General features: G+C 39.7%; 1 protein-coding gene across 4 annotated transcripts in view; it reads left to right on the top strand.

Moving 5' to 3' along the window:
- SEMA6A (semaphorin 6A) overlaps positions 1-24,038 on the top strand; it is a 117,724-nt gene that overhangs the window by 47,773 nt on the left and 45,913 nt on the right. For all 4 annotated transcript variants that reach the window (XM_039730882.1, XM_039730863.1, XM_039730892.1 and 1 more), the window contains exons 2-10: positions 2,802-2,939; positions 5,306-5,423; positions 10,515-10,575; positions 12,107-12,169; positions 12,999-13,100; positions 15,877-15,967; positions 19,247-19,366; positions 20,415-20,503; positions 21,408-21,625. In XM_039730882.1, coding sequence (XP_039586816.1) covers positions 2,840-2,939; positions 5,306-5,423; positions 10,515-10,575; positions 12,107-12,169; positions 12,999-13,100; positions 15,877-15,967; positions 19,247-19,366; positions 20,415-20,503; positions 21,408-21,625 — 962 coding nt within the window. In that variant the 5' untranslated portion in view covers positions 2,802-2,839. The remainder of the gene's footprint in view (positions 1-2,801; positions 2,940-5,305; positions 5,424-10,514; positions 10,576-12,106; positions 12,170-12,998; positions 13,101-15,876; positions 15,968-19,246; positions 19,367-20,414; positions 20,504-21,407; positions 21,626-24,038) is intronic.

The following is a 24,038-nucleotide window of genomic DNA, read 5'->3' as shown; positions in this document are numbered from 1 at the left end:
ATAAGCGTGACCTTGAATCAGCACTTTTCTGAAATTCCACTGAAACAGTATGGCTCTTTCCGCCATTGTAAGAACTGCAAAAGTGACAATATGTTTGAATAATTACCTCTGGAAAAAAGCTGCCTGCGGATACAATTTAGTCCTCCTCAGTGCTAATTTATTGGCACAGACACTGATACACGTGTAGTCCACTTGAATTATTGACATGTCAAAGCAGATACTTTGCATACACATTTTGTGAATTTGAATGACCATGTTGGCATCAGAGCAACAGAGAATTATGCTTTTTTCCTCTCTTCTCCCTCTTTTCTTCCCCAGAAGAGTCCCCTTAATAAGGAGAGAGAATTTCATATAAACCTACCAATCTTTGTCAGTTTGGTTTTTTTCCCCAGGTAAACGAAAGCAGATCTGGCCCAATAGCATGCGCATGAAATCACAAAGTAAGCGTGCTGGGACTTGCTCATTTTCCTGGAAGCAGTCTCCCACACAGATATACACGGAGCAGTACACAAGTCTGAATGAGAATTAGAGGCTGATGGTGCAGAATCACCCGTGGGACAAGTTTTTCAGGCTCTAAAGGGGAGTGGCAGAGCTGTATCTGCAGTACTGTGGTGACAGCACATATGTTGTCAGATAGTGGATTTTGTGATGAAAGGGAGAAACAGAAAGCAGCTATTCTTATGCTCTGGAGTCTCATTGTGAGCCAAGTGGTTTGTATTGTTAGCCTGCAGACTGATACTGTAGATTAATACAGTGAAAGTGGAAGAATTGGATTGCTTCCTAAGTTCTTCCCATTGAACTGTTGTTCCTTATGTACATTTCAGAAAAGATTTTTACATTGGATTGTAGCAATTTCAAAGAGAAAATAATTTCAATCAATTTGTGTAGTAAGGAATTTCATTTTGCTATTTTGCTGTGTACTTACAAGGGCAAAATTTTTAACCCAGCAAAGTGACATTTTGAAAAATTGCATAGAGGTAAAGGAATTAGCCCCTTTAATGTGTAGGTATTGCTTTTAATCATAACCTTTAGAGGGAAACAGTTTTTCCAAGCCTGCTATTTACTTCTGCTCCTTATTTCTTCTTTTGGTATTCCAAAGGGCCCCAAATGACAACAAATAGAAAGAAATAGATTCTACCCCAGAGAGCTAACAGTCAAGAGAAAATGTAAGAGGTGACTAGAAAGACAAATGGAGGAAATGCATAAAGAAAGCATCTGCAGGCAAGTATAGGTGTGCCAGTAATCATAGCGATCTATTGGCTTAACCAGTGCTAGATGGAAATACTTCTATTTGGGCTGGTATGTACTATCTTTTGCTATGCATTCTCCTATAAGTTATAATAGACAGACAGTGTCTGCATTGTATTGCATTTATTCTTGCTATTTTTATCCTTCACCATCTATCTGAAACTTTGTTCAGTTGTCAGTCACTGCCTTACATTATTTTTTTTCCTATTCTTGGTCTAATTTGGTCTCCCAGTTATTTTGTTAATAGAAATAGAGAAGCAGCCAAAATTCCAATTTTTGTGCTGAAATAATAATAGACTAACACAGAGAGTCTAATAAATCAGCAGTCCTTATGGACTCTATCACCCTGCAACAGATCCACCGCTCCAAACCATTTATAGCAACTGAAATTTTATTTGAAAGCAAATATCTGATGAGGCAAATTAATTATTATGACATTTTTCTATTGGCTAAAAAATGAGGAATCCAATGTTTAATACTTGCTAATGCTTTTTTTGGCATCAAGAAAGGAGACACAGGTATCTAATATTAAATAGTGCTGCAGAAGGGCAAGTTAGCACTTTGTTTGCCAAATTAAGTTTCAAAGACTATGTAGGTTATGAAGTTTGACTTTCTGTCCATAAATCTTGAGTGACTGACAAACCACTGTAAAATAGCTTTGTTCAAAAGGAATCTTTGGCAGGCAGCATCAAAGGTTTGAAACTCTGGAAAGGATGAAAAGAAAACCCCACTTTTGCACTGATTTCCCCTACAGATCAATGTCTCTGTGAAATTTGCCTGGGAATTATGAAGTATTTACTGTATTATGTGCTGGTTGTTTCACTGTATCCAAAGGCCCCAGTGGTTCCTTTTATCTTAAAGATTTAGGGATATTTTTGTACATGAAATCTGAATGAATGAATGAATGAATGCATCAGTGGAACACGGGTAAAAAATTGCTGGATTTAGACAGTTCTTTTCTTCTTTATTTTATCACAAGTTGGAGTATTGGTTTTACGACACCTAAATTTATGGCTACATATTTTTATGGTAAAGCCCAATGACATGTTCTGAATGCTCCATCAAGCTCTCTCAGTGTTTCTTCACTTGATTCACAGCTTTGCAGGGTATGAATCAGTCCTGTAGTATAACTCTTAATCTCTTTTTAACCAAAATAATGTAGTGAGAGGGGTTTTTTTTATTTATGGTGTGTGTCATCTTGTCATCATCTAATTACGTAAACCAAAGAAGGGGAAAATAAAATGTTTCTTGGAAAACTCTTGTCAGCTGTCAATCACTGCAGGAGATGAAGCGTCTGTATTACATATAAACATCAGGGCAGAAAAATTTTTGTAACACACAGGTCCTTAAGTCTATCCCCAAGCAAGATGTAGCCCTTCTACAGCATGAGCTGAAGAATAACTGGCTTTTCAGGGCAGTTTCTACTTAGAAACAAAGAATGCCTCCTCAGGTACAGTGTGAGGCCTGAGGAGAAAAGCTTCCTCTACATTCCACAGACTCTTTAAAGCTCTGATCCACCTGAAGGTGCTTAAACTCTTGTTTGTCTTCCACAGGGTGAAGTGAAGAAGTGAAGCCTCACAGCTGAACTACTATGAGGTCAGAAGCCTTGCTGCTATATTTCACACTGCTACACTTTGCTGGGGCTGGTTTCCCAGAAGATTCTGAGCCTATCAGTATTTCGCATGGCAACTGTAAGTATAAGGGGCCAGAGAACTTCATGTAGCACTGATCAGGGGACTTCAAATCAACACTACTTAAATACAGTTGCAGTGGATAAAGTTGTTTTTTCTTGATTTCTCCTATATCAGCCAATTTACATTCACAGGTACTAATACATGACTTTTTCACGGTCTTATTATTTGTTAGTCTAATACAAATAATTGAACTTCTTTAGGCTCAAATGGATTCTGCTTGAGCATTAGGCATTTTTTTCCTAAGATGGAATTGAAGAAGCTAAAAACCAAATCAAGACAAAGAATCTTGTATGACAGAAAGTCTCTCCTTTCTTACCAGCAGAGATTGGCAAACTCTTCAAAATCTAGTGTAACACCAACAGCTGCATACTGAGATCTGCTGGCTAAACAGGTGGAGAGCTTTCTATGTATCTTACAGTGGACATCAGGCTTGATTTAACTGATTCTTTCACATTTGCCTCATCTCAATTGTGATAATGGCAACGAAAATTCTTCAAAGTCCCAAAGTTTCAGATGGTTATAAGGATGTCTTTAGCATCTGGGCCCCTAAAAGTGTACCAGGGAGCAGCAAATCAGCCAAGAGCAGGCTTGTGTTCAGTTCTTTTTTTGTTCAGGAGTTTGCTTTTAAAACTGTCTGTTTGCTGTGCTTTGCAATGGCCTTGGTACCCAAAAACTTGTTTGTCCTGTGTAACATTATTCTGAATGACAAGAGTCCAAGGCACGCCTGATGTGCTGCAAATGCTAATAGACCTCTGAGATAGAACAACACGGAAGAAATGCTCTGAAGCAACCCCATGGCTAGCGTGGCCACTTCAGCACCAACATTTTCACCATCCAGAAGGGCAATGCTAATCATTCTTAGAAAAATTTGCCATACTTGATGTTTTTAGAGAAATAGAACCTGGGATAATTTTTCCTCTGCAGGATGGCATGCTGAAGTGGATATGAATGTCCCTAGTTTGTTCTAGATCCATGAGTTACAAAGGAGCAGAAAACACTGAGCAGAAAACAGCCTGACAATAAAACTTGGCATTTTGCAATGTCGGACATGATCAGAAGGATTAAGCTTCTGAAAGTAAATCCTGCCTGGTATCTTAATTTATTTCTTAAAGAGTTATCAGCACCTGATTTGGTGAGAAGTTCCTTTTTCTGTCCAGTTTTATCCCGAGACTTTATGGCACGTGACACTTTGAGATGCTCTGCTGAAACCATGCTGTGAACCAGTAATTTGACCAAGCTTAACAGGTACAATGCTTTTGGAAGACAATAGCTAAAATACTAAAGGAGCAGATGAGTTTCTGAAGAAATAGAGTTTCTGAAGAAATAGACTCCCCCAACTACAGTTTTCTGGGAAAAGCATGCTGATGGGGAGAAACCATAGCTCAATGCTAGTCAGCTCTATATAACATTCATTTGCAGCAGGTCTGCCATGATAATGCTCATCAGAGGATTATCCTCCTCTTATCTTCTGGAATTTTATTTACTTAATTAGCTCCTTGTTTGTGTACCCAGATGTCATGATCATATGATACACATGAATGTGAAGTGGCCCTTGATCAGAAGTGTTCACTGTTGTTCGGTTGTACACCCATCTGAGGAGCAGTGGAACACCCTGTGTATGCTGAGCTCTCACCCCAGAAAAATAATGGGAATAGACAATAAATACTCTCGCTGAGTGGTAGAACTGGAGGCGGGGGGAAGCTCACTTGTTGATAGCATAAGCTCAGTATGGAGATTCCAATCAGTATTCCTGCCCAGTTACCAGAAGGACTGGTGGAATATCAGACTGGTTGCCAAAATAATGGGCAGTGACTTTAACTTCATGAAGTTCAAGTGGTGATTTCCCACTGTTTCTCAGAGAACCCTGCAGCTATTCTGTGGCAACAGTCGAGTCCTATAGAAAACCCAGGGAACTGGCAGCTTGAACCTAAAAGAGCCAAGACATTTGCTTTAGCCACTACCAGTTCAGTCATTGTGGTGATTGATTGTCCACTGTGGAACAGCTTCATCCTGATGCACATGCTTTGCAGCCAGGAGCAAGCATTTAAGCTCTGCAAGCAGTGAAAGAAAAACTGCAAGAAAGTGCCATGTACCTGTGTGCCAAGAGATCCAGAACAGCTTTATGCTTAAAAATATTCACAGTTTTTGTCTTCTACAAAGGTGGTGACTTTTTCTTTGCAGCTGCAGACACTGTAACTTTGAAGAACTCTCCAGCTTTCTGTGCTCATGCCTTCCAGCCCCAGTCTGTGCTTCCAGGGCAGAACCATAGGTTTTGGCTATAGCTGGGCCCCATGGTGATTCATGTTAGCACCATTTCAGTTTGTTATTCTCTTTTGACCCTGTTGACTTTTCCCTTCCTACAGACACAAGACAGTATCCGGTGTTTGTGGGTCACAAACCGGGGCGGAACACCACACAGAGGCACCGGCTGGACATCCAGCTTGTCATGGTCATGAACAGGACCCTCTACGTTGCTGCTAGGTCAGTAGCCTCCTGCTTCACCACTCCTCTCTTACTGCTTTAAGAGGAGTAAGGAGAAGACAAGGAATATTCTAAGTTCTTCTCTGATGGACACATTATTTCCAGGATTGTCTTGCACTCAGAGAGAGCTTTGCAGCCCGTTAGTAAGACATATTAGAAATGTTGCTAGATGATCAACTAAAGTTTTGTGGTGTGTTACACCTGTGCTTTAGGACTACATGCCTCTGCCTTCCTCTGAGACCTGCAAGAGGGGAGTTGCCAGAAGTATAATTTAGTTCCATGGAGAAGCAATTCCATCCTCATTTTATTCCACTTGTCCTCACCAATAATGACAAATTTTAGAGAATAATTCTTCTGTGCACAGATGTATTTTTTATAAGAATTATTAGAATATAATTTTGCTGATTTAGGCATGTTTTTGGTATCTTAAGACAAAGAACTAAACATGCTTCCTCAAGGTTAATTGAATTTAGTGCCTTGACTTTTTCGGAGAGCTATACTGTGCAGACATGAGCATGTCTTTTTATAAAAATTGCACATAGAGCCACCCATTCAGTTTGCCTAGCTCAGCTTGCACTGTCAGCCTCAGTGGGCCTATCAGACAGCTGCCAACCTGGCAGAGATCCAATATTAACACTTCACATCCCTACCTGTTGTTAGCAAAGAAGATTGAGGATCTTAGAGTGGGAATTACATGAGACATGCAGAAGGAGTGCAAGATGGGTCCAGATTAGCAAGGCTGGGTGGTCCAGATTTGCAAGGGCGGGCAGTCCAGTTTAGAGCTCTTGGACCCAGATCCTGTTTGGGACCTCCCTGCAAGCTGCCTCTCAAGTAATAGCTTGTTTCCTGCCTGTTTTCTGGTCCTCCATTGGAAAAACACACACCTTTCTGCATGTGTCACATAAAACCAGGCTGTTGCTGCAGATGGGGGAAGTGGTGGGTGGGATGGCCAAGAGTGAAGGGGAACAGCTGCTGAACAGGCAGCCTCTCACCACCAGCCCTGTCTGCAAAGCCCTCGGCAGCCTCTGGGAGCTGCCTGTCTTCTCAAGCAGCCACTCCCCATCTCCTGGGTGGTCGGATGTGTCCTGTGGGGGAAAGCTGCCCGTCGATCTCCGTGCAGCACCACATAATTGGTAATTGCATTACACCAGCACGGTCACTGAGTGACACATTCAGAGTCATGTCCCTGGCTGCTGGAAGAACACACCTGTTCCATTACCCAGCCGTGGCAGCTGCTCTGGCTACTTGCAGCTTCCCAGGCTCCTTGCATACCCCGTGCTGCATGGGGTCCGGGTGGCAGAGCTCAGGGCTCTCACGGCAAGACCTTGCATCGAGTCCAGGCAGAGAGCAAGTATCCTTCCACAGGAGTTGCGGTGCTAGTGGTCATAGGACACAAGGAGAGGTCAGCCCTGTGGCTATTGGCAAAGCCCTGTGCTTTGCCTGAGGTCCAAGATTGGCATTTTTGCCATTTTTAGTGAGATAATGAGTGGGGCAGGGCTGAGGGTTGAATAGGTGTGAAAGGTAGTGGCAGGATTTCCTCCTTTTCATGACTGAGCTCCCTTTGCTTTCCTTATTTGTTTTCCTTTAAATTAGGAAATTATTTGCAGTGAGGTGGTGGTAAATCCTCTTTGCAGATTTTACTTTGCTGTTTTCATAGTTTGTTCCCAGACTGAGATTGACGTAGTTAGACTGTCTCAGTGCCCAAGCAACTGGCATTAGAGCAGGAAAACCCAGAGAACAGTTTTGGGATATGAAACCACTGTGTGCACAAATAATATGAAAAATTCTAATATTTGGGGGATAACATGTACTAATATGTGCATATGCGTTCTTCCTCATTTGTATAAAACAAGTTGCTACAATAAGAGTGCTTATGTAGTCGTAGGATCTTGTGACCTACAAAAAAGAATAAAGACCTGATCTGTTTTGTACTTACACAGGCATGAAAAAAATCCTCTTACACTATTTTTCCTTTGGTAACTCAAAATCTCTTTGACATATTCTTTACCCCCTCCATGTTACTGAATAAAGTCCTTCCTGGGCTGACAAGACTATGTGTTACAAGTTGAAATTCAGGGTAATTTTTAAACTTCAGAAAATGAATCATCCTTTAGTATCTAGTGTGGAAGAAAGTTTGTAATTCAAGTACTGCATTTCCTTCCAAGGCAGTAGTAAATCTAGAGATTGGAAGCAAATTTGTACACAAGCAAATGTGTTTGCCAAAGAGTTTTGTAACAAAATTCATTGATTCATTGTAGCTAAATACATCTTTGGGCTATTATATGAGATATTGCTTTCATGATTTTTTTATGCATTGAAATATAGAAATCCTAAGTTTATGTTTTACCCAGTTATCTGAAAGACAATCAAAAGAAATGGTTAAATAGTGAGTGTTTTTATTTTAGGGGTGTTGTGTTTAGGTTGGGGAGTGTTTTTATTTGCTTCTTTTGAAAAATCCAGTGTTGACTTTTGCAGACAGTTTCAGCCCACTAGAAATGCTAACTCAGATTTGAGAACTGCTTACATTTTATTAATGATCAACTGGCATGGAACAAAATTTCTGTCAGTCCACTACTTATTTTGTCATATGGGATACACAACTCCTGTATTGGCTATTAACAAATAAAGTTTTGTGTCACTTCATAAAGGCATTATTTCATGTTATCAGACAGAAATACATAGCCAATGTAAATCAGAATAGCTCAGCCAAAGGCCATAAAGCTTTACTGTCTGAGCAGGCTTGCTAAGGACCGGCTCTGTCATCTTTTTTCTCGTGGGAAGGGTGCTCCCTCCCTATCTCTCTCTCACTGGCCCACACCCAAGCACACACATCCTTTTCTAAGTTTGCTGTGTCTCCTCCTCCCATTGTCTCGTGCGGTGGCAGCTTTTGTTCACATTATCTGCCACCCTCTTGTGTGTGTGAACCAAAGAGGTGCGGAGCAGGGTATGGGATGGCTCCCTCCTCCTTTGCTGTTACGTGCTTCCAAGCCATGCTCCAAGTGCCAAGGGTCGTGCACAGCCAGTGGCATTATTTAAATTCCCTTCCTCGACAAGATTATGCCATGGCAACAAAACTCAGTTCTGCTGACTGGAGGTGGGAAAAACGGAAGCTCTAGGATTAAGTAAATTTGTGTTAGAATAACTTAATTAGCAGTAAACTGTACACATACCACAGCTAGTAGAAAGTAGGAGTTGGGCAGCAGTGGGAAAAGGAGAATGAGAACAATCCCACATTTTCTGTGATTAGGGAGCCCTCCCCTGAATTTGACAGTTCTTTTGCTCTCTACTGACATTGTCAGCAACTGTGCTTCATCTGTGGCATGAGAAAATAATATGCAATTTTCCTGATGCTAACCTTTTTTCCAACAATCCCATAACTTAGCATCAGAGTTTCACTTGAACTGCTCATTGAACCACATAGTAAGTCCTCTAAAGACTGTTTTATTGAGGTGGAATTAAACAACTCAGCTCTTTCTGAGTACCACTGCTGTATTTTCTAATTGTCTTGTTGAAAATGAAAAAAACTGTAACCTCTGGAAAGTGAGGCTGATGAATAAAATCAAGAGCTGTGCTGGAAGAAGGGTTTTAGAGGTCCACCCTCACTACATTTGCAATTCAAGACTTTTTTTCCCCCACTTTTATATAGCAGGAGTGACAGCAATAAAGATTAATGCATATAAAAAGGGAACTATGATGTAATCTATGAAGCTGATATTGTGCTAATAGGTAATTTTATTCCAGAACCAACCCTGACCACTGCTCTGTCACTGAAGTCAGGCAAATAATAAATTGAAGTATTAAACCAATCTTGTAAGTAAATGACAGCTCTGGTTTTGGAGTCTGGAGGAGAAGAAAACCCATCAACTCCTCAATTTGGCATCTTGCAAAGCAAACAGCCTCAAGCTCCACAGGAGACAAATTTTCAAAGCCAGTTCCCTACCACAATACTGCCACTTTTCTTCACCTGAAAGAAGTGTTGCTTATTTCTCTTGTAGCAGTATCCTGTGTTTGTCTTAGTTAAAGAGACTAGCAATATTTCCCAAAACCCAATAAATATGAAGCTAACCTTGAGAGCAGGGATTTCTAAAATGGACAGAGCCTGTATTCTGCATTCAGCAGACCCTCCAATGCTGTGGATCAAACTTCAGCTGGACAGCTTTCTGCATGTTAAAAAAAATCAATTTTGTTTCAAGGAAAAAATGAGATCTCAGTCTCAATTTGATGTGCTGGTTACTACACTGTTGTGGGTTGGTGGGCTTTTTCAACTTTTGTGTTCTATACAGAACTGTCCTTTTTCTCAGCTTACATGGAAGAGAATGTGCAAAAAGATATCTTTACCTAATGAGCTGTGTCTATTTCCTCTTTCTAAGAACAGATTGGCAGCTAATTGTAGAGAAGGACAGGTTCTCAAGAAAATAGGAAAGTAAATGTAAGAAAAAAAAGTGTGAACTTTTTTCAGAGAAATATTTTACAGTTTAGTTTGGCCAGCAGTGTGTGAAGAAAATAATAATTTCTGGGAATAGTCCTATGCCTTTTTCGTCTACCATATTGTCAATCAAATTATAACAGCTAAGCTTAGACACATATTAAAAAAGGAAAGGGGAAAGAAAGGGGAAAGGGAAAAGGGGAAAGGGGGAAAGGAAAGGAAAATCTTATATGGCTCAATGTGGCACAGTGACATGTAGCCCAGGAATCTGGCGAAGGGTGCCTAAAAGCTATTGCAGCTGATTTCAGGATACAGAAAAACATCTGCATGCTAGATTGTGGCATCTTCTGTAGGACTGATAGAGCAGAAATCATGTGAGACTCATCCACTTTCCCAAATCTCATTTGTTCAAATAATTGCTTTTGGGAAAGAATCTTACTTTGAAGTTTTGTAGCACTTTTTTTCTCTTAATGGGAAGGCAAACAGTTTATATATGAAAATGCTTTTGTGGGAGAAGCTGGAGATGCAGCCAGTAATGTCTTCTGGTAAGACCTCTGATTTTTTAAAAATAGATTATGGGTTATCTTTTGATAGATAGCTCTCTTAGAGAAAATTAACTGTCTGGCTACTCCATTTGACTTCGTATTCTTTGCTTTTGTTTACAGGGACCATATTTATACTGTTGATATGGACACATCACATACAGAAGAAATTTATTTTAGCAAAGTAAGTAGCTTTTATCATCACCCAGAAACCAAGGACACTAGCGACAGCTTCAAATAAATAGGATGGTAACATTGTTTTAAAGAACTTGCCAGCACTGCTGTAAAGCTGTAATAAGCAAGTAAGATGGCATTGCTAATCATATTTGAGGAGAGCTAGAATAGCAATCATGTCCTCTGCAAATTTCTGATAAGTGGTTTAGCTGGGCTGATAAGCAATCTGTACTGAAATATGGTGAGGTCCCTGATGGAACATCTGTCAAACATCTATTCATTTATATGCAGCAGTTTTCTATAACAGCTATACAATCCAAATTAAGTCTACTGAAACTTTTGTCATAAGAAGCAAGTTACATATTTTCAAGTGCACAATTTTTTTTCATTTGTTCAAGAACTGACTAAATATAATCTTAGTATAACATCACTTTCTAGTGTATTCACATTATACTAATACAAATTCACATTAAACTAATATTAATGCTAATGTGAATACTAATGTATTCACATAGTCTCCATGGGAAGTTACATTCAAACAAAAAAAAGCTTTGCCTGCATTGTATATTAACAGAAACTTACTGAAAATAATATGCCTTCAGCTCCTTTGCATTGCATTCATGTTGTGTAACATATGTTAAACACAGCCTTGGTCTGACAGAAGATCATAAAAATTTGGGCATTGGATGAATTCCACTGGAGGAGGGGACAGTACTTCATTACAATTATGGTGAAAATGAGCTTTTTCACTTATCAAAGAGTAAGGCACAAGCTTACAATAGAAATGAACATTCATGGTTAGTCTTTCAGCTTGGACCCCTCCATGAATGCACAGTGCCTCAGTTTAGTGATCAGGAACACTGTCAGAACAATCATGGCAAATTATGTCTAAAGTGATGCCATCTTAGGCCATGTGATTTTAAATAAAGTTTTATTATTTTTAATAAGACTTCCACATTTGACCATTTTTGAAATGTATCTCAGAAAAACCCAGATTGGCTGGGATTTATCTGAAAATCTTCTGGAGGAAGAGTGTTAGCAGATAAAGTTAGCAGTGTCTTGAGAGATGAAAAACTTTTGGAGCTTGTTAGCTGAATTGAAGTGGTAAGAATTACCTGAATTTTATTTCTTTCCAGATCTAAAATGTTGTCTTTGAGAATGTATATTTCATTTAGAATCCAGTAAATGTTCATAGTCCCTAAATTATAATTCTGATTTGTAGAGCAATATCAGTTAAAAGAGAACATCTACTACTTTTAAGAAAAGTACACCTTTTTCAAAGTTCTGAATTCCGTTAGTTTAGGCTTTAAAGAAAGAGGGATAGATTTCCCATCTCATGAATTGGAGGCAAAACAAAGTTTAAATGAATGATCCACATCACTAAACTTTCATTGTTGTGGTGAATTAATCATGGAGAAAGAGTGCAGAAAACTTTCAATAAATGTATGTTCAAAAGCTAGTCTCCTCTACAGGACTACTACTTCTGAAATCAAAAGAAAAAGCTTCTGAGTTCTAATTGATTTCTTTCTTTATTCTTGCAGAAACTGACATGGAAATCTAGACAAGCTGATGTAGACACATGCAGAATGAAGGGAAAACATAAGGTAGGTAATTTTCATTTCTTCTGCAACTGCCACTTTAGTTTAGTTGCATCACTATTATCCCGCGCTGCTGTCTGTGATGTGCAATGGATCATGCCATTCACTTCTTACCAGTTATTGCTTTTTCCATCAGCGTACTGAAGGTTTTAATTTGCAAAACCAGTTCACTTTGAATGTGATAAAATATTAGGACAGAAGCCACAGCAATGTCCCGAAATATTTAAGGCATTGAGCAGATCACAATGCTTAGTATACCAGTTTTGCTTGCCATTGCTTCAAAAGCCAAGTGCTGCTGTCCATCCCCCTGTGGGAATTTACTGAGGAGTTCAGGTAAAGCATCAGAACACATGAATGTGGGGCTGTAAAAGGATTGTTTCTCACACCACTTTCACCCTCCTGTAAGCTATGACTGGCACAAGTAGTATCATAATTAAATGCATACTCTTTGACTCTTTACTTCCCCTTCTAGCTACAGAAGCTTTATGCCAGTACATTGTAGTGGTGATGCCACTAACAGCAGCACAGGTGATAAAATCAGATTTTTTGCTCTTCAGGAAAGCAACAGTTTTCAAACAAAATTCACCTTTGTCAACAACAGCAAACTAGGAGCTACAATATGAATGCTGTATCTTCAGCTTTTTGTAATTTTTAAACCACTAGAATATAAGTTAATTACAACTTGCTCATTGTTAGTTAAACATAGTCAAAATAAGGCCAGAATATCACAATGGGTACCAGCCAATTTAATTTTAAGCAGAAATATCACTGCTTAAAAATTAAAAGAGATACCCAAAATGCAGTAGTTGAAATAGTTTTTATTATTTTTCTTCAGGATGAATGTCATAACTTTATTAAGGTTCTCCTAAAAAGAAATGAAGACACACTGTTTATCTGTGGAACAAATGCATTCAACCCTTCTTGCAGGAACTACAAGGTATGTAATCTGCAGAATTTCATTTATGCCTTGTCTTTTTGTTGGATTTATTGTGACTATGTTGGCAGCAGCATGAGATTGTCCTTCACCTGTGCACCATTCGACTCTGAAACATTTGTCCTGACTTGTTTCAGTGCTACAGAGTTCAATATTGATTGGGTTTCTGAGTACCTAGTTCTTTGCAACTCCTGCACATCAAGAGTATTGCCACTCTGCATTGCCCCCCATAGGTACAGAGTCCTTCAGATCCCCACTTGGGGCTGTAGTTTCTCCTCAGAAAGTTCCTCAGCTTGTCACTGACACTCACATCAATAATATTGGGGGTTACTTCAGAGTAGCATGTTTTAAAATTTCTGTTCTACTGTTCTCAATCACAAAACCAGTTCTGAAGATGCCTGGGGGCATAGCAAGCAAAACCCGAGTTTCTTGTGAGCTCCCCAGACAGGGAGTGGAGATCCCTGCTGTGGAGATCCGATGGCATTGTGTGCTGTGGGAGTGATGGAAGAGCAAATCTCCACAAGGAACAGTAGGGCAGGACAGAGAATTATTCCTCACTTGCTGAGGATCTGCAAAACCAAAATATTATCTAGTGCAGTGTAGAAACTCTGCTGGTCCCTGCATACTTGACATTAATGCCCTGAAGCAAATTTATTCCTTTGGCATAGTGTATCTCAGTAGTCTTCATTTCAATAGGACCCACTTATTGAAATAGTTCCCATTTTCTTAGGCTTTCACCATTGTATTCTGATATAACTCCCAACAGCAGATGTCTCTGGAGTAGCTTTGAAATTAATTTATTTAGGCATTTGACATCTAGACTCTGCTTTTCTAGGCACTGTTATGTCCCACAGGTAATTTCTCCTCTTTTTTTCTGGAAAAATAAAATTCAGTTTTACTAATGCTGCTCCTGACAAAATCACAAGCGTCATTCAGGTTTTGGGTTCAGAGTTATTGCAAAAAAAGAAGAACAAAGATGTTAAGAGCCAGGAAAACTACTTCGCTAATGGCATTCACTGTAACTGGTGGTCTTCCTTGATTTTTGTGCAGTGATGCTTTACCTCATTTAGCCACTATAATGGCTGCAGTTTAGAAAACACAGGAGAGAAGTGCAGGGTAGTATTTTCTTCCAGTCGGTGGAGGAAGAACCAAATTTGAGTAAGAACACAAGCCTGTGTCATGGTAACTGTGAGGTACAGATAGCTACTCTGTTAACAGCTGTTTCTTTAATTCTTTCTTTCCTTGCCTGCTGGTCATATGCATTGAAGCTTCTTGATTACTGGGCTGTATTTATTCTTCTACTACAGTTTGTAATTTTTAATCTCTGAATTCCATTAATGAGGCTATGAAATCTCAGCCAGTCTGCTTGTATGGAAGTTGTCTTTTAGATAAAATTATAGATTTCTTTGGCATCTTGATGTGAGGCATATAAATGGCCTCCTCACCCTTACTCCGGGGTGTACTACTCCAGAGTACTACACCCCTACTCCAGAGTTTTCACCCCCTATGATGCAGGGGTGGATAATGATCCCTCTGGATCTGGCAGCCTTCAGAAGGCCTCTGCAACACCTGCCCTGGCTTTTCCTCCATTTATTCCTTCATTATGCAGAGAGAGAAGTAAACATGTGCCAAACAGAAAGCAGGGCTGTCCCTCAAACATGCCAGTGGTTGTGAGGATGAGCCAAGGGTGTGGATCTTGGTGCAAGAAAAGTTACTCAGGACTAATTTGCTCTCACTACCACAAGAAATTCTTTTCATCTTTTGAGTAAACACAACTGACTCCCTTCAGAGTGGATTTTGACAGGAAGGATACATGACAGAAAACAAACTATCACAAATCATCCACTGAAGGAATTGGAAGCTGTAACATACAAATTAAAAGTCTATTTAAGTGGATGGTGCTGTGTGTGTTGTTTGTCATGTTCTGTGATTATTTACTGTATATGATCTATAGAGTATGAGCTGGACAAGTTGCCTGAATATGCTACAAAGGTTCTTATTCCCAAAATACTGTAGTATAAGCATCTTAAAGGGGTAACAGGTGTACAATTCTCCTTTAGCTCACCAAACCTTCTTGAACTTCATGTAAAGTCAATCTGTATATTCGTGTCGTTATCAGTGTCCAGGGTGAATTTATTTCCCAGGAGTTACATATAAGCCTCAGAATCTACAATTCCTGCACAGATTAATTCTTGCCTGATGGTAAGAGGATTCTCTGTGACACAGACTCAACTGGTATAGTAAAACTTGAAGAGCATCTTTCTGAATATGCAAATCAAGGAAGAGAGAACCACTGTTGAGACTAGAGCAGAAAGACCTCTGGACTTGGGGGAGAAAAATGCACACAGAGATAATTGTCCCAGTGTTGTTTCTTCTGAATGCTGTGGTTTGCAGTCTTTTCTGTGTATAAGAGCGCTTCTGTTGGGTCACTGGTGAGGATAAATTTTGGAGCCTTGCCAGAACCACAAACCACATAGCCTGCTATAGTTCAAAATGAAACTTGTGTGCAGATAAAATACAGACTGAAGGCTTCACTAAAATTTGTCAGGGTGAGAATTATTAAGTCCAAAAGAATGCCTTACTGGACATACACTTTTCAGGCTTATTTTATTTAATGCCATTATTTTTGTCACGTTTTTACTTCATAGTTAGGAGTAGAGTTAGAGAAAGAGCCTTCTCCTCTGCCCAGAAAAGAAGAAACACCATCATAAGCTTCATACTGGGTAAGAAGTTTTGTTTCTTTATTTCTCTATCTGAGGAGCTCCCTTTGATTTTTCAGATGGATACCTTGGACTATCTGGAAGAGGAATTCAGTGGAATGGCCAGGTGCCCCTATGATGCAAAGCATGCCAACGTTGCATTGTTTGCAGGTAAAATGACAGAGATAATTTTTTTGCTTTCTGTGCTGCAGCCCAGGCTTGGTATAACAAGCTTGTGCCTCTTGCTTGAGCCCAGAATGCCTAAATCTAAATGGTGTCAAAGGGAGCAAACAATGACTAAAAAGAGGGGGCATAAGAAAACCCCTAGCAAAAAAATCCTTCCCTTCTCTGAAATTAACTTCACTGTCATCAACATTGCATAAAGCCTCAGTTTCCTGGATCAATATTTCAGTATTTCTTGTATTCTTGATAATACGGCCGGTGTGAGGCACCATTTTTGGCTGCATTCAGCTTCTGTGAACGTCAAAGGAAATCAAGGCTTGAGTAAGCTTTACTTAGGATTAAGCAGGATATGCTCATTAACAACTCTCAGCCTAAGCTAACATTCATAATAGGAGGAAGTTACGGAAAATGCAGTTGCATGCCCTTTACTGGATCAAGAATGAAAGGGAAGGTGGGTTTTTTTGTTAGTTTTTTTTTTTTTTTAAGCTGAAAACATCTTACTGTGGTCTTACCAGCTGCTGTAGATAAAAGGAGAGACTTGTATTGGCTAGTAGTGGTGATTTATGCAGCAGAATAGCATTAATTCTGATTTCTACTATGGTAGTTAGAAAAAGTGACATCTTATAAATTGGGTTAATTTTGGCTGTTGATTGTGCAGTATTTTTGTATATCTCATCAGAAATTCCTGATTAAATTATTTATTTATTGAACTTCTCTTAGTGTGAACCCTGCTGATCTTTTCTTAGATCTGGCTGTTAGATATGTTGTGAAGTTAATGAAAAGATCCTCCATGATAATATTGAGTCCTCTTCAGCAGATGTGATGCTATAAAACAGCCTGGGTGCTCACATGAAAATAACTAAGTTATTCCTCTGAAGATTTAAGAATGTGCAAGTATTTCAGCCATTCTCAAACAAGTCTATAGCCAAAGGGTTCTATTAAGCACTGCCATGTTTGAGGTATCAACCTCTGCCTCACAAAGGAGAGATTTTGTAAACTGCTTCAATTTCTTTTTTTTTTTTATTTTCTTTTTTTTTTTTTTTTTACTTTTTACAGTGCAAATAAAATGTTCCTTTTGTTTCAAGAATAGTGATGTTATGGGCAGGAATATACAGTAGAAATTCTCTAACTTGAGCAAGTAGCTAATAAAGCATGGAAATAGAGAAACTCCTTTGGAGAAATATTTTTCTCATGTACCTCAGACTCCATATCCTTAGTGCAGCTTGAATGACTTTTCAGAAGGGTCTTTCTCAGTATATTGGCCAAGAAAGTGTTTATGACCAGCCTATTGTAAACATTCACTTTGAATGCACATGAAGTTCAGAAAGATGACTCCAAATTTGTCACTGAAGAAATCCTTGAATTATTTGAAAATAAAGAGAATATTTATAGAAATGATCATACTCCTTCATGGTGATTCAGAGTAAATTTTATATAGTTCAAATAAATATGTGTAGAATATGCCTTGTAAATCTGCTAGCTTCAGAAAAATCATTTTTATATGTGTCTTACATATTGATACCCATGCTAACTTTTCAGAGTGCAATGAAAAGCAGTTTCAGAACAGTTTAGGGCACAAATCCAAGTCATCTGAGTTTGTTGGATGCACTTACATGAGTATGGCTCTTCTTGCAGCCTGTAGCTATTACAGCTGATATGTGTGAATTGTAGTTGGTCACAGGAACTTGGCAGGAAAGAAGACCATGGTTGTATAAACATGAGTTCAGACATCCATATCTAAACAATTGAGCTTTTTATGCTATTTTAAAATGGGGGGGGCACATGTAGTAATTATTTTTTCTGTTTTGCTAAGAAAAAATGATCATTCTTAAGTAGCCAAATAAGGACAAGAATTGCATGAGACAGAACAAAGCATACAGTACTGCTAATAAAAAACACTTGGAATTTTAAATTTGGAGCTGAAATTCACACTCACAGAGTTTCTAGGGTTGGAAGGGAGCTCTGGAAATCATCCAGCCCAACCCACCCTGCCAAGGCAGGGTCACCTACAGCAAGGGACACAGCCCAAGTGGGCTTTGAATGCTTCCAGAGAGGGAGACTCCACAACCTCCAGGGGAAGGCTGGTACAGTGCTCTGCCACCCTCAATGGAAAGAAGCTCTTCTCATACTGAGGGAATCTCTTGAGCTTTATTTTATGGCCACTGCTCCTCGTCCTGTCGCAGGACACCACTGAAAAGAGTCCAGCAACCTCCTCTTGGCCGCCGCCTGTGAGACAGCTGTATGCACCAAGGAGATTCCCTCTCAGCCTTAAACTAACTCTGAAAGTATAATGAGGAGAGCTTGACCAGTAGAAGCCTCTCTGCTTTGTCCTGGGAATCTCCTTGGTGCTGGTGCCTTCAAGACACCAACATAATCTCTGTCAAACAAGATGTAGACAATTCTGATTTTTATGCAGACACAACAGAGGAACAATTTTGTGCACTCATGCTGCACCACTGCTTCTAGCAGACATCATGTTCCAAGATCTATCTCACACATGAAAACAGTCCTGTATATTTACCATGACCTGCAAACAAAGTAGACAACAAATAAAATTTTTAAATGTTGCTGAATCTTGTGGTTTTATGTCCTTATATTTTTGTATGTTTTGGTTGTCCTTGGGGTGCCATTTTGTAGGTCCTTTCTTATCACTTGTCCTCCATTCATTAGGAGAGAGGAATGCATAATTCATATGGAAAATGCTAAAATGCATGTTCAAAAAGAAATATTGATGGGCAATCCTCCTCCATCTCTTTTTATTCCTGTTTCAGCAGGACTCCCAGCATGTTATTTAATTTTTTGTTAGTGATCTTTGGCAGAGCAGAAGTGCTCTCAAGGGGAGAAATTTTCATAAGCATCAATTAGCTGACAGTCTTTAAGCCCTGTCTGGTTTGCATTCCCAGTTAAAACTAGCAATTCTATTCTATTTATTTTGCTGACATACCTAAGCAGAATTTCTGAGCATTGAACTAGTGACATGTGACTGGATAGGGTAGTTCAGTATGACATACCTAAACTGAAGAAGAATTATTCCATAAGGTTATTTCCCTCCACAGCATCCCTCTGAAATTACCATTTTGCAAAGGGGTGAGTTGCTTGTTCAGTAATCAGTTCTGTTTACCTAGCTGGATTTTTTCCTTCCTTCAGTGTTCCTAAGGAGACTGTGATGGTTTTGTTTCCCCTTCTCATCTGACTGATGAGAGAAGAAGCAATTGTACTATTTCTAATTCTCCTTCCTCCCTTGTTTCTTCTTTCCTTCCTCCCCAGAGGGAAAGCTGTATTCTGCCACAGTGACCGACTTCCTTGCAATAGATGCGGTCATATACCGGAGCCTGGGAGACAGCCCAACTCTGCGGACAGTTAAACATGACTCCAAGTGGTTGAAAGGTAGATAAACATGGCAAAAAAGCAGCATCTCTGATGAGAGTCTTGGATTTCTGACAGACCTCTTTGTCATTTCATTTCACCAATGCTTTCTGGCAGAAAGAAGGAGGCAGACTACATCTCATGCTTACTCTGATTTGTTTATCTCTTTCACTCCTCTCCTGACCCCAAGTTACTGGATTTAACAGAAGGTGTGAGCTGGGTAGATCAGAATATACATTCCAGTGAGGTTTCCAAGCTGAAATCCACCAGTGTACGTCTGTTGGATGGAAAAGTTGGAGCTTGCAGGGCTCTGTGTGCTTGGGCTGTGTTTGAAAATATTCCTGCACAGCACTGTTAGGTAACAATCAAGGCTATATGAAGTATAAAAGGTTTGTCCTGTAAAGCTAAGATTCATTAATGAAAATAAAATTATGGGAATATTGCACAAAGCCTTTCTGTTACAGTTCTTAAGGATTGTACGGCTGCCATTGAATTAGGCAATTTTTGTGCTCTAAATGCCCTCATTGTTAAGAATTGTGCTGTTTAGCTTCATGTAGGTGTTAAGAACTGTTAGCATTTGGAGTGATTTTAGCAGAGAGCAAAGTCATAGTTTCAAGTCTTTTTTTGCATGCAGAAACATTTTGCCAGGTGTCAACTTTAGCTGTCCCACTTTGCTTGCTGCTACAGACACGTGTGGGCAGAAACAGTTACGTGGTTTGTTATTCCCTCAACTCACAGCCTGCATGCCATAAAGAGCACTGCTTGGACCCCTCAGGCATACAGTTATAAATGCCTGTTTACCTTTGCTTTTACTTCGTGCAGGGCAGACATATTAGTGGCAGAGACTTAACTAACCTTGCAGTGATGTTGTGCAGACTTGTTCCCAGCTCTCCTGTCCCCAGACAGTGATTCTTCTGCAGCAGTGATTTGTTTGCTCTGAAAACTGATCAAGTTTGTCAAACACAGACATTTCACCTCTGGATGTTAAGTGTGAATGTGTTTGGCTTCTCTTTGCATTCTGCATCCTGTGCCTAAATCAGGTGTCTTGGGTTGCTGTTTTTTTTTCTAGAGCCGTACTTTGTTCAGGCAGTTGACTATGGCAATTACATATACTTCTTCTTCCGGGAAATAGCAGTGGAGTACAACAGCATGGGAAAGGTAAGGGCAAAAACACTGCCTTGAATGACTTTGTCAGATTGAGGAGGAGGAAAATTTATGCTATTCTTGGACCAATGCTGTTACGAGTGACCTTGAAATGAGAACCATAAATCATGATGACAAGGTCAGCATTTTGAGAAGATTCCTATTGCTCAAGCCAAAAGGTTGGCTGGAGTGAAACATTACACTGTCTTGATAGGAAAATGTGTAGTTTCTTACAGTGATGATATATGCTAGAGTCTCTTTTCTGAAATTATAGAAAGCACAAGGCTAATGTACTTAGTTCAACACAGTACATAGTTGTTAAAAACAGATTCCAAAGCAGGAAGAAATTTTAATGTAAGAAATATTAATTAGGGTGCTGAATAAACAAGGGTAGGAATTTTGTGCTCTGCCATTCTGCAAAGAATAATTAAGCACTTTCTGCATTTTTGCTAATTGCACAATAGCTTTCTGACTAAGCAGTCAGAAAAGCTGACCAAGGTCACAAAGGTGGAGAGCAGGAATAAAAGCCCAGCAAGATTTGCATAGTTTTTAAGTGCTGAAAACACAAGAATTGGAGCAGCAGTGTGGGTTGCAGGGATTGTGAATATGAAATGTGCTTTTGTTTGGGGAAATAGAAAGCTAAGCAGTCTGTATGGAAATGAGTTTTATATGGGTTGAGAACAGATCTCCTGAAGGATTTATGGCTGTGTAGTAAATGCCACAGTCTTATCTTTCATAGCACACTGTTCCAAAGCTTAATTTTTCTCTGTTTCTTATTTGTCACAGATTATAGAAAAGTGGTATTAAATTAAGCACCTTGCTGTGTTATTCCAAATGTTTTAAAAACAGTATTCCAACGAAGATTTTAGGTCAAACAAACATTTAATTTTCTCCGTTATTTTTGCTCTATCCCTTCCAGGTTGTTTTCCCAAGGGTGGCCCAGGTTTGCAAAAATGATATGGGAGGATCTCAGAGAGTGCTGGAAAAACAGTGGACTTCCTTTCTCAAGGCTCGGTTGAACTGCTCAGTTCCTGGCGACTCACACTTCTACTTTAACATACTGCAGTCAGTCACAGATGTTATCCATTTCAATGGCCGGGATGTTGTTTTAGCAACATTCTCCACTCCGTATAATAGGTAATAGCCACAATAACCTTTTACCTTCTATTTCCTTTATGTTTTGCTTTTCACCACAAAAAATGTTTTGCTTTTTTCCTTTTTACTTTTTGCAAGCACACAAAGTGATTGCTAGTACAACATAATTACTAAGTACCCTGCACTTACTGATAGTTTGTGTTCAATTTTAAGGTACCCTGGTATTGCTTGCTTCATACTTAGGGTGGGCTTGCTTCATAACTTAGGGTGGGTTTCAGCCATTTAACATGTGGACACACTCCTCGGACATACTTTTCTTTACAAGGGAATAGTTCACACCAGCCACCAAGAAGTGTTGTAGCATGTAACTTGCAGAATATTATTCCAAAGAGAAAATACGGTGTTCTTTTCCTCACAAAGAAAGGATTATGTCTGTCCTGTCTGTAGCTAAACCTCCAAGAACCATGTTATCTACTGCTTTTTGTTTTATGCATCCCTGGTGACTCTTGCATTGATCCTTGACCCTGCAGTGACCCTGCCGCCCCTTGACTATCCTGGGAGAACAAAGGTCTTGCTGTCTGGGAAGGAGGGTCCCTAGAACACCTATTTCATTGTTTGCATGGTTTTCCAAAAGCATCTGTAGAGATTTTATTACTGTTACGCATTTTAGCGTGTTTCTCTGAAAGTTATTAGAATAACTGTATCTAATTATTGAGAACTCCCAAAGAAGTTAAAAAAATAGTAGCTTTCTAATTAAAAATATATCACAGTTTCACGGAGTATAACATTTGAGCTAAAAAAGGAATTTTATTGTTGAAATTCATTTAGTTTTGCTGTACTCTTGCCACCCTTTGTCAAAGCCTGACCTCAGTAAGGTCATTCACAGAACTGACTTCAAATGAGAGTAAGCGTGGGCCTGTAATGTAAAATCACTGCTTTTGACATCAAAACAATAAGAACTGCAATGGAATAATTATGCCACCAATAGGGAATACAAGCTTAAATTAAGATGATCTCTTTTCATGCAATCTGACTTGATAAAAACAGGTGAACAAATAGAGATTCAACATCAGAAAATAGATTGTATCTTGCAATTATCTCAACATTGAGACTGTACTCCCACTTTACTAGTATTTCCTGTGGCATGTCATGAATAATTCTTTTCCTTAAGTCTTGCATTTTAGAATCTAAGTACTTGGTGTAAAAAGCAAAATACTGTTTTATAGGCTGCAGGTTTTGCCACACATGGAAGAAGACAGGAAGGCGTATATTCTTGGACACAGCTTATTAGCAGACCTGGCAGCCAGGAGGGACAAGTGTGTCCTCGGGGACATCGGGGACAGCATCTCCAATCAAGCAAGGGAGGGAATTGTCCCACTCTGCTCTGCACTGGGGCAGTCTCACCTCATGTGCTGGGGGCAGTTCTGGGTGTCATAATATTAGAAGAATCTAAGGATATCAGACACCAGCCAAAGGAGAGTAATGAAGGTGGTCAAGGACTTGAGGGGAAGCGTATGAGGAGTGAACGAGGCCATTTGGCTTGTTCAGCTTGGAGGAGAGGAGGCTGAGGGAAGACCTCACACAGTTCAGAGCTTCCTTATGAGGTGAAGAGGAGGAGCAAGAACCAATCTCTGCTCTCTGGTGGCCTCTAAGAGGGCTTGGGGAAGCTAAGTCATAGAGGTTTAGGTTGGATATTACAAAAAATAAGTTCTTCACCCAGAGGGTGGTTGGACACTGGAGCAGGCTCCCCAGGGAAGTTACCAAGCCTGACAAACATCAAGGACCATTTGGACAATGCTCTCAGGCACATGATGTGATTCTTGGGATGTCCTGTGTAGGAGGACTGGACTTCAGTGATCACTTCCAGTTCAGGATATTCTGTGATTCTGTAGTTGTATGAAACCTACTTCTAACATAAATGCATCTCTTATGCCTTCTCCACTAAAGAAGGGTTGAAACAAATACCTTTGGTCTCTAGAACAAAGTTTCCTTCTAGACTGAAGTGGAAGAGATTCCTCAGCCTAATCAGAGGTCACTCAGGTAGAAGCTAGTGTTGATTTGTAGTCCAGTAGTTCAGAGGTGGCTTGGACCCCCTTGGCTGTGACCCACAGTGCTCCATCGTTCCCACTGCATCATACTACGGACCTGTAATCTGCCACCCTCACAAGTAAAAGATGTTGCAGTCCTTTCAGCACAGCAATGCCACCATCCGTGTGTAGTTGTGTGTTGAGCATTTGTAGTTGTGTGTAACACATCTCAAGATTTTATGGCTGTTTTTTTGTCTTTAGGACCCAATTCAGTAATGTGTAAAGTATTCTAGCTGGAGCGGGTCTTGAGCTGAGGTCCTCTGTGGCCAAATACACCCTTCACCATCTCTTACATCAACATATAGATGGCTGTCTCCATTTAAAACTCCTGCTGTGCAGTATCACATTAATATTGAGCTTTGAAGTTT

The sequence above is a fragment of the Passer montanus genome, unplaced genomic scaffold (assembly GCF_014805655.1).
Source record: "Passer montanus isolate IOZ18808 unplaced genomic scaffold, ASM1480565v1 scaffold110, whole genome shotgun sequence".
In the NCBI taxonomy this organism is placed as follows: domain Eukaryota; kingdom Metazoa; phylum Chordata; class Aves; order Passeriformes; family Passeridae; genus Passer; species Passer montanus.
The sequence above is the reverse complement of the archived record's forward strand: the minus strand, read 5'-3'. Positions and strand labels throughout refer to the sequence as shown.